General features: G+C 38.2%; 1 protein-coding gene across 1 annotated transcript; it reads left to right on the forward strand.

Moving 5' to 3' along the window:
- The first annotated feature begins 996 nt into the window (after positions 1-996).
- LOC125877472 (uncharacterized) lies at positions 997-10,624 on the forward strand. The gene is made up of 2 exons (XM_049558759.1): positions 997-1,209; positions 10,199-10,624. The coding sequence occupies exons 1-2, from the start codon at positions 997-999 to the stop codon at positions 10,622-10,624; spliced, it is 639 nt and encodes a 212-aa protein (XP_049414716.1).
- Positions 10,625-11,242: the final 618 nt, after the last annotated feature.

An 11,242-nucleotide genomic window follows, 5' to 3' on the forward strand; every position in this document is an offset into this window, starting at 1 on the left:
TAAGTAGGTCTTGATATGAGATTTGTGTGTATTATGTATGATTAGCTTGGAATGTTTCCAAGAGTAGCCTTCCTTGATATGTATGACTGAAGGTGAACTTTCCCTTGTCTATAAGAAATAAGCTATAGATGAAAATAAAAGATGATGAACATGAATGATGGTCTAAAGTGGTTTAATTAGCATGGGTGAGATTTATAGGGTCTTATTCATGCCTTGCACAAGTATGCTTTGAGGTTATTTATGAAGTGCTTCTGTTATGATATGATGATCCATGTATTAACTATGTTTATGAATATGTTGTATCTCTTATGTTTATGAATTATGCTTTATGTTGACTAATGTTTATGTTATGCCTATGTTGATGATTTATACTAGCTATAATATTTAGTACAATGCATAGTCTTGGCTACATTCTTATCAAATATAGGGTCCGGCGATATTGACTTCCATCCCCGTGGCTAGGATCTTAGTAAGAGCAAGGATTGAAGTTTTGATGAGTCCTCGTAGTTCTAGGAGATAGCCACCATGTTCTTCTCTCATTCTTTTATGTTTAGACTTTTGCATGGCTTGAATCCAAAATACATTCATGTACTAGATGGTTTGAGACAAAGTGTAATAGACTTTTGCTTGTTTTTATAAAAGACATGATTGTATGGAAAAATGTTTTAAATTACCGCATCATTTCTATTGCTTTATGTTATGATATGCTATGGGCTTGTATGAGGCCTCTCGGGGTCTTGTACTCTTTGTTACATCTAGGGGGTACCCCTGGGTCGTGACACACTTGGTAATCAGAGCACAACGCTTAGAATGATTCTAGGATGTCACGAAACCACGTCTAGTAGAGTCTTATCATAAGTTTGAAGCGCACCACATTTATGAATGAGAAACTATTAGATGATTAGGAAATCTCACTTCTTCATTACTTTAATTCGTGCAATAGAGTTTAACTCTATAAGGTCTTCTTCTTAATCCTTACCCGATGGTCTTCAGGATATGGCTACTACAAGGGTTAATGCTAGAAAGAATGAGAAAGGCAATGTGGATCAAGAAGCTCCTCCACAAGCTCTGGCTAACCCTATGGAAGATAATGTGACTAATGTGGAGTTTAGATCAGCTTTTCAAGTGTTGGCTCAAGTTGTGACGGCCCAAGACAATAGAGAGGTAGTAGCTCCCGTGAAACCTAATGTGAATACGGCAGATTCAAGAGTGAGGGACTTTACTAGGATGAACCCTCCGGAATTTTATGGCTCCAAAGTTGAGGAAGATCCTCAAGAGCTTATAGATGAGGTCTATAAGGTGTTAGATATTATTGGAGTAACTTTGGTTGAGAAGGCGGAATTGGCCACTTATGTCACGACCCAGGGGTACACCCTAGACGTAACATGGCGTATTTGACCCAGAAGGAGTCTCATACAAGCCCTTAGCATATCATAACATAAGATAATAGAAAATTACAGAAAAACTTAAAACTTTAACCATATAATCGAAGTCGTTTTCATAAAATGCAAAGAGGAAGTCTTTACTACACTTTTGTCTCAAACCATCTATTAAAACTCTTGAATAAAACTCTTGGGACGCAGCCCATATAAAAGTCTAAAACATAAAGAAATGACATAAGGGAAATAATGGGTTTGTCCACGAAGCTATGAGGACTCACCAAATCTTCAACTCTTCTTGCTCCTTAGAAACCTAGGCTCCAAAGGAACTCAATCTCCGAAGCCCTACATTTGATTAGAATGTAGGCAAAGTATGCGTTAGTACAAATTGTACCAAGTATGATAGCTAGCATAACATCATAAGAGATAATAACATAATCATAGCATAATCTCCAACATAAGCATCATATAATCATAAGAAAACATAAGACATAGTAAATGAGCATAGGAGATACATAATGTTCATAACATAGTCTTTACTTAGACTTTCATATTTACATTCTTCAACCCTTAGTCTTTCATATTACAAGAGAACTACTTCACAAGACACCTCAAAGCATACTTGTGCAAGGCAAGGATAGCATCCCATAATACCATCGAAGCTAACTATCCATTTTGGTCATTCTTGGGCATAGTCCACATTCATAGTCAAGACTTAGGTTTTCATGTCATAAGAGCACTATACTCCTAAGTAACCTCAAGACACACACTCGTGCAATGCATGGGTGGCATCCCATACTACCACACACACTAAGCATGTCTTTGAAGTCACTCTACTCCTGCTTATTACTCATAGGTGGCATTCTAAACCTACTTCATATTGACAAGGAACTATCATCTTAAGTCAATCATATCATGCTGGGCAATTATAGCAACAATGCAAGCTAAAATACATCACATAAGAGAACAATTCATAAGTAGCTTCATGTCATACTTGTGCCATGTATGAATGGCATCCCATACTACTATTCACACTATGTACTTCTTTAGGCTATCATACTCAATGCTTACTATTTAGCATTCTAGACTATTAAAGAATATCACCCTACTAGGCTAGACCTAATTACCATGGAAATCACACTATCATGAAAAACCAAGCTATACATGGAAGACTACAATTATTCAACCTAGCTACAACGCAACCATTCAATAATGCTAATGCAAGCTACCCTTGCGGGAGTGTGAATCCTCAATCCTAAGCTATCCTTAGGAGAGTATGATGTCTCAATTCTAAGCTACCCATAGGAGAGTATAATATCTCAATCCTAAGCTACTCTTAGGAGATTATCATGTCTCAATCCTAAGCTACCATTAAGTAGTCTTGGCCTAACCAAGTCATGCTACCATGAAGGCATTCTAACAATGCTAGTTCAATCTACCCATATGAGAGTATAGATCCTCAACCCAAGGCTACCATGCATATACTAATTCAAGCTACCATGAAAAGCATCCTACCAATGCAAATTCAAGCTATCCTTAGGAGAGTATAAATCCTCAATCCCAATCTACCATGAGAACTACTAGCTCATATTATCTTAAAACAAGCTATACCTGAAGGGATCATATGTCACAACTTCAAGCTATTCATTCTAAATTGCTTTGATTCATTTTAGGTGATTAACCCTTCATTCTAGAATCAATCTATGTGAAAAGACCTTTCACATTTTATGTTCATTTAATACATGATAGGTCATGTAGGTAAAATCCTTCCACAACAACTCTAACCTCTATTGTATCATTTATATGCAAGCTAACTCCTCAAATTAGACTTACTCTATAAGCCCTAGTGATCAAAATTATGACTTCAAACCCTACTTTCAAGCTGTAGTCCACAATCATCATACTAGACTAGATCACAAGACATATTAGTCACAAGCCTTAGTCATAGGCAATTCTAAGCATAATTCATCATAAAGTCCCAAATTCAATCATCACTAATCATGTTCTTTCATAAATTCATCATTCTAGTTCAATTCATTATTTCATATTCCTATTCTTGAACAATTTCTATACATGATAACAATTCTAGAAGATCTATCAAGAATCATCAATTTCTCTTCACAAGGCACAAACCAACATACTTTGATTTCATCAACTTAGATTAGGATTAACCATGGAATTAACGTAAATTCATCATAGTATCATGAATCAACACTAAATTAACCATAAACAAGTATTATCCAACTAATTGGAATCATACACAACTATACCCACACATTGGAAGAAACTCAAGCTTAGATTTGGGGTTTTTCTTCACAAATTTGGGGAATTCTAGGGGACTCTATGGGTGGAATAACCTATAGATGAATAAGCCAAACATACCTTAATCAAATACCTAACACAAGATCTTCAACAAAGGAGTTTTGTTTTGACCCAAGCTTTAAGCTCTAGCTTCTTCTTCAATGGAAGTTTTCTAGAGAGAGAAATATTTGAGAGAAGAGTGTTTTGGGGTTTTTATTCTAAATAACTTAGTTAGGTTGGTTAATGACTTAAAATAGTCTATCTAGGTGAATAAATTCCATATAAAATTACCCCAACTTCAAACCAACTAAAAATAAATTTCCTATTTTGACCCTTATTAGGCAGCCATGGTGCCAGGCACCATGACTGGGCTCACGAGCCGTGGTCTTGTCTATGGTCCCTTGGGCAGTGTCTTGGCCAATGAGTCTTGGCCTCAAAAAAACTAAGGCATGACCACGAGACCTCCCACGATCTGTGGTCAAGACCATGATCCGTGGTGATGGTTGTGGTCTCTTAGGCAGTAGCTAGGCCCCAAGGCCTTGCCTCCCATAAGTCTAAGGGGTCTTCACCAGCCCCTTCATGGACCATGGTCACGACCACTGGTCGTGAAGGTGGTCGTGAACCTTGAGCAGTGCTTGGCCAAGGTTAGGGTAGCCTTGGCCTTTGGCTTAGGCTTTGCCCCTTTGCCTTGGCACTTGCCCTTGAAACCCTCATTCAAACCCTATGTGATTTTCTATACCACGGGGTCTAACACGTACCTTGACGTTTAACCACTAAACCCCTCATTCTAAGTATGGGAAGTCTCATCTACAACTCTAATCCTCATACATCAAACTCTAGAACCCTAGCTTAAGGCTCTAGTTTAGTCTACTAGTTTTTGGGGCATTACAATATCTCCCCCTTGGGAACATTCGTCCTCGAATGACATTTCTAAACACTTCTTACAGGAAGTGACTCTAGACTAGCAGCCCAACATACATGCAATGCATCTAAATTCACATAACCAAGAAAGAAAACTTCAATTCCAAGCTAAACATACTCAATTCAACGCAATGGTGTAGGAACTACTTCTATCAACCCAAAATGCATGAAATTCTAAATCTACTCATATTGAAGGAGGAACTAACAACTCTTAGCTAAAACATGCTCAACGTACTCATGGAGCCGAAATGCAAGTTACTTTCAAAAGCATTCATTCAAGGAGGAATCTCTCAACTCCGAGCTAAAACATGTTTATATATTAGTCTGATGAAGTTCTATATGCAACTCTACTCAATTCACTACAACATGAGAAAAAACAATGAATATGAGTCATCTCTAATAAGACCTAAGTAATTTCATGAACATGCACATAGGGGAAATCATGGTAACACAAATACACACCATGACCTTACTAGATAGGCACACTATCGCTCATTGGGAGTAAGCCTACTCAAACCCCACTAAACATCATCTATCACATAAAAGCAACAATGAAGCTCATTCATACTAAAGACAACATCAAAGTCTAGCATATCAATTCTATCAAGTCATAAAACACAAGCCACACTGGAATCTAATTAAAGCATACAACACATACCGGTAGCACATAAAGAGGTCACTCTTGATCATCCCTAGGTTGGAGAGCATAAAACTTATTCTTCTTTTGAGCACTCTCATTCGGACCACTAGGCGGGTAACTTGTTTACCCTCTCTTCTTGAAGCCTTTGACTTTGGACAATCTTTCATCTTGTGGCTACTCTCACCACAACTAAATCAACCCTCTCTACCAGCCAAACACCCACCCTCATGTCTCTTCCCACATCTAACACAAGGAGATCATAGAGACTCATTACCAATTTTGGGTTGTTTAGGGTTAGACACCCTCTCATCCTTATATCTAGGAGCATTAGAAGAACCATGTCCGGAAAACTTTTGTCGATTTCTAGAACGACCATGTCCATCGGACCCATCATAAAAGGACTTATCACCATCCATCCTATACCTCTTTTTCTCCTAGCTCTCTCCTTCTTGAGTTTTGACTCTTCCATTCATTGGGAAAATATTATGAGACGTGATATGTCTATATCATTATGAAGCATTATTGCTCGACATTTTTCTTCTACTATGTCAGACACCCCCATCATAAACCTATTCATCATGTCCCTTAGATTTGCTACCAAAGATGGAGCATACAAAGATGAATTTCAAGGTGTATTCTTAACGCTCATGTTACCTTGCTTAAGATTGATGAATTCTTCCATATTAGCTTCCCTCAACTCCCGAGGAAAGAACCTTCAAGAAAAGCTGACTTAAACGCTTCCCACTCTATAGGACCTACCTCTACCGGCCTAGAATTCTTTCATTGTTCGTACCATATTTGAGCAACATCCTTCAATTGGTAAGAAGCTAGCTCTGCTTTCTCTATCAAAGTCACTCCCATAATGGCAATTACCTTGTAAACCTCCTCTATGAACCCATTTGGATCTTCTTCCACATTGGATCCACTAAACTCCGGAGGGTTCATCCTAAAAAACTCCCTTACTCTAGAAGCGGCCATCCCCCTTATTGGGTTGCCGGAGCTACTACCTCTCTATTGGGTTGCGGCATCAAGGCTTGAGACAACAATTGCATAGAAGTCCTAAACTCCACAAGGGAGACATGCTCCGCTATAGGGTCATTTGGAGCTTGAGGAGGAGCTTGGGGTGGAATTTGGAGAGGAACCTTTTTCTCTCCATTGTCTTCCTCATATCTCCTAGCATTTGCCCTTGTATTAGCCATACCCTAAAAAACAATAGGGCACACATTAAAAAAAGGACCTACTAGAGCCACACTTTATAGCACGACTTAGAGAATGAAGTAGTGAGATTTCCTAAACATCCAATAGCCTCGTATTAATCAATGTGGCGCACTTCACATTTATGAACAAGACTCTACTAAACGTGGTTTGAGACAATCATAGAACCATTCTAAAACCTTGTGCTCTGCTTACTAAGTTCTTCACAACCCAGGGGTACACCCTAGACGTAACATGGCATATTTGACCCCGAATGAGTCTCATACAAGCCCTTAGCATATCATAACATTAGATAATAGAAAAGTACAAAAAAATTTAAAACTTTAACCGTACAATTGAAGTCTTTTCAATAAAATGCAAAGCATAAGTCTTTACTACACTTTTGTCTCAAACCTTCTATTAAAACTCATGAATAAAAATATTAAATTCTGAAACATAAAGAAATGACATAAGGGAAATAATGGGTTTGTCCTCAAAGCTATGAGGACTCACCAAATCTTCAACTCTTCTTGCTCCTTAGAAACCTAGCCTCCAAAGGAACTCAATCTCCGAAACCCTACATTTGATTAGAATGTAGGCAAAGTATGTGTTAGTACAAAATGTAGCAACTATGATAGCTAGCATAACATCTTAAGAGCATCTCAAAATGGTTAGTCTACATAAGACATAAGAATAAGAGATAATAATATAATCATAGCATAATCTCCAACATAAGCATCATATAATCATAAGTCAACATAAGAAATAGTAAATGAGCATAAGAGATACATCATGTTCATAACATAGTCTTTACTTAGACTTTCATATTTACATTCTTCCACCCTTAGTCTTTTGTATTACCAGATAACTACTGCGCAAGCCACTTCAAAGCATACTTGTGCAAGGCAAGGATAGCATCCCATAATACCATCGTAGCTAAGTATCCATTTTGGTCATTCTTGGGCATAGTCCACATTGAAAGTCAAGACTTACGTTTTAATGTCATAAGAGCACCATACTCCTAAGTAACCTCAAGACACACTTGTACAATGCATGGGTGCCATTCCATACTACCCCACACACTAAGCATGTCTTTGAAGTCACTCTATTCATGCTTACTACTCATAGGTGTCATTCTAGACCTACTTCATATTGACAGGGAACTATCATCTTATGTCAATCATATCATGGAGGGAAATTATAGCAACAATCCAAGCTAAGCATACATCATATAAGAGAATACTTCATAAGTAACTTCAAGTCATATTTGTACTATGTATGAATGACATCCCATACTACCATTCACACTAAGTACTTATTTATGCTATCATAGTCAATGCTTACTATTTATCATTCTAGACTATTAAATAATAGAACCCTACGAGGCTAGACCTAACTACCATGGAAATCACACTATCATGCAAAACTAAGATATACAATGAAGACTACAAGTATTCAACCTAGCTACCATGCAACCATTCAATAATGCTTATGCGAGCTACCCTTAGGGGAGAGTGAATCCTCAACCCTAAGCTATCCTTAGGAGTGTATGATGTCTCAATCCTAAGCTACCCTTAGGAGAGTATAATTTCACAATCATAAGCTACCCTTAGGAGAGTATAATGTCTCAATCCTAAGCCATCATGATGTGGTCTTGGCCTAACCAAGTCATGCTACCATAAAGGCATTCTAACAATGCTAGTTCAAGCAACCCATAGGATAGTATATATCCTCAATCCTAGGCTACCATTCCTATACTAATTCAAGCTACCATGAAAAGAATCCTACTAATGCTAATTCAAGCTAACCTTAGGAGAGTGTAAATCCCAAGCTACCATGAGAACTCCTAACTTATGAGATCTAAAAACAAGCTATACAAGAAGGGATCATATGTCACAACTTCAAGTTATTCCATTCTAACATGGTTTGATTCATTTCAGGTTGTTAAACATTCGTTCTAGAATCAATCTATGTGAAAAGACCTTTCACATTCTATGTTCATTTAATACATGATAGGTCATGTAGGTAAAATCCTTCCACAACAACTCTAACCTCTATTGTATCATTTATATGCAAGCTAACTCCTCAAATTAGACTTACTCTATTAGCCCTAGTGATCAAAATTTTGACTTCAAGCCCTTCTTTCAAGCTTTACTCCACAATCATCATATTAGACTAGATCACAAGACATATTTGTCACAAGCCTTAGTCATAGGGAATTCTAAGCATAATTCATCATAAAGTCCCAAATTCAATCATTACTAATCATGATCTTTCATACATTCATCAATATAGTTCAATTCATGATTTCATATTCCTAATTTTGAACAATTTCTATACATGATAACAATTCTAGAAGATCTATCAAGAATCATCAATTTCTCTTCACAAGGCATAAACCCACATACTTTGATTTCATCAACTTAGATTTGGGTTAACCATGGAATTAACATAAATTCATCATAATATCATGAATCAACACTAAATTAACCAGAAACAAGTATTATCCAACTAATTGGAATCATACCCAACTATACCCAAACATTGGAAGAAACCCTAGCTTAGATTTAGGGTTCTTCTTCACAAATTTGGGGAATTATAAGAGTCTCTATGGGTGGAAGAACCCATATATGAATAAACTAAACATATCTTAATCAAAGCCCTAACACAAGCTCTTCAACAATGGAATTTTTTTTTACCCAAGCTTCAAGCTCTATCTTCTTCTTCAATGGAGGTTTTCTAGAGAGAAAAATATTTGAGAGAAGAGTGTTTTGGGGTTTTGATTCTAAAGGACCTAGCTAGTTAGGGTGGTAAATGACTTAAAATAGTCTATCTAGGTGAATAAAGTCCATATAAAATGGCCCCCACTTAAAACAACCTAAAAATGAATTTCCTATTTTAACCCTCATTAGGCAATCATGGTGCCATGCACCACGACTGGGCTCACGAACCATGGTCCTGTCCGTAGTCCCTTGGGCAGTGGCTTGGCCAATGAGTCTTGGCCTCAAAAAAACTAAGGCAAGACCATGAGACCTCCCACGATATGTGGTCAATACCACGATCCATAGTGATGGTCGTTGTCTCTTAGGCAGTAGCTAGGCCCCAAGGCCTCACCTCCCACGAGTCTAAGGGGTCTTCACGATCCCCTTCACGAATTGTTTCAAGACCATTGGTTGTGAAGGTGGTCGTGAACCTTGGGCAGTGCTTGGCCAAGGTTGGGGTAGCCTTGGCCTTTGGCTTAGGCTTTGACCCATTGTTTTGGCATTTGCCTTTGCAACCCTCATTTAAACCCTAGGTGATGTTCTATACTACGGGGTCTAATGCGTACCTTGAAGTTTAACCACTAAACCCTCATTTTAAGTATGGGAAGTCTCATCTACGACTCTAATTCTCATACATCAAACTCTAGAACCCTTGCTTAAGGCTCTAGTTTAGTCTACTAGTTTCCGGGGCATTACAGCTTACAAATTGAAAGGAGTTTCTCATGTGTAGTACAATCAATGGAAATAATCTAGGCTGGTAGGAGCGGCTCCCATAGAGTGGGAAGTGTTTATGTCCGCTTTTCTTGGTAGGTTATTTCCCCTTGAGATGAGGGAAGCAAAGGTGCATGAGTTTCTTAACCTTCATCAAGGAAGTATGAGTGTGAAGGAGTAAGTTTATGTCGGGTGTGTCTGATTTAGTAGTGAAAGAATGTCGTATGGCTATGCTTATAAATGACATGGATATTGCTCGCCTTATGACTCATTGCCAACATATTGAGAAGGTACAACTAAATGGGAGGTCAAGGGAGAAAAAGAGGTCTAGAATTGAAGAGGAAAAGTCATTTCATGATTGGTTTGATGGACATGGTCGCTCTAAGAATCGACAAAGGTTTTCCGGACAAGGTTCTTCCAATTCTTCTAAGTATAAGAAGGATAGGGTGTTTAACCCTAAACCTCAAGGGACTAGTAGTGAATCCCTATGGTGTACTTGTGCTAGGTGTAGAAAGAGACATGAGGGTAGATGTTTAGCCGCCATAGAGGGTTGTTTTAGTTGTGGTGAAAGTGGTCACCAAATAAGGAATTGTCCTAAGACAAAGGTTAAAGGAAGAGAAGATGCTCCTAAGCGAAACCGGTTTTATGCACTTCAAGCTAGAGGTGAAGAAGGGTGTGCTCCCGATTTGGATCCCGGTATGTTGATAGCTTCTTAATTGATGTTATCTTTGTGATGGTTTGGTTGCACTCCTATTATGCTCCTATGTGAGAGTGTAATGGGGGAAATATCTATGCCAAAAGTTTGGATAATGTTTTGTCTTAAAGTTGACTTTGAGGGTGAAATATGTTAATGTCCCGAAGATGATTTTTAGAACTCGGTATCGTCATTATGAGTAGGGTGTTAAGATAATACCTAGATATGTTCGCTTAGTAGACTCTGCCAAGGGTAGTGTTATGGTTTAAGTTGGTTTAGGATCGCCTTTTATGTTAGTTGTGAAAGTTAAGCAAGGTATGGATCCGACCTTAGTAGAATTGAAAGAGACGGTGCTTAGAAAGTCCATTGAGTCTTCCTCCCAAGGGGGAGATGGTGTGCCTAGATAGCAAGGTCATTGTGTGATCCTAATGTTTGTAGCTTGTGCTTACTTAAAACATCTCACCCAAGAAGGGTGTAGTGAGTGTAGTAATAGAGGGAATTTTAGTCCCCACCTTGTAGGCCCATGTGAGACCTTGAGACATGTGGTTAGGGTGCTTATGAGTTAGCCTTGCCTAGTGAGTGGCATAGGTGCTTCCGGTTTTCCATGTCTCTAAGTTGAAAAGACTGTGTTGGAGATCTG

This window comes from Solanum stenotomum, chromosome 9 (genome assembly GCF_019186545.1).
Source record: "Solanum stenotomum isolate F172 chromosome 9, ASM1918654v1, whole genome shotgun sequence".
NCBI classification, from domain to species: domain Eukaryota; kingdom Viridiplantae; phylum Streptophyta; class Magnoliopsida; order Solanales; family Solanaceae; genus Solanum; species Solanum stenotomum.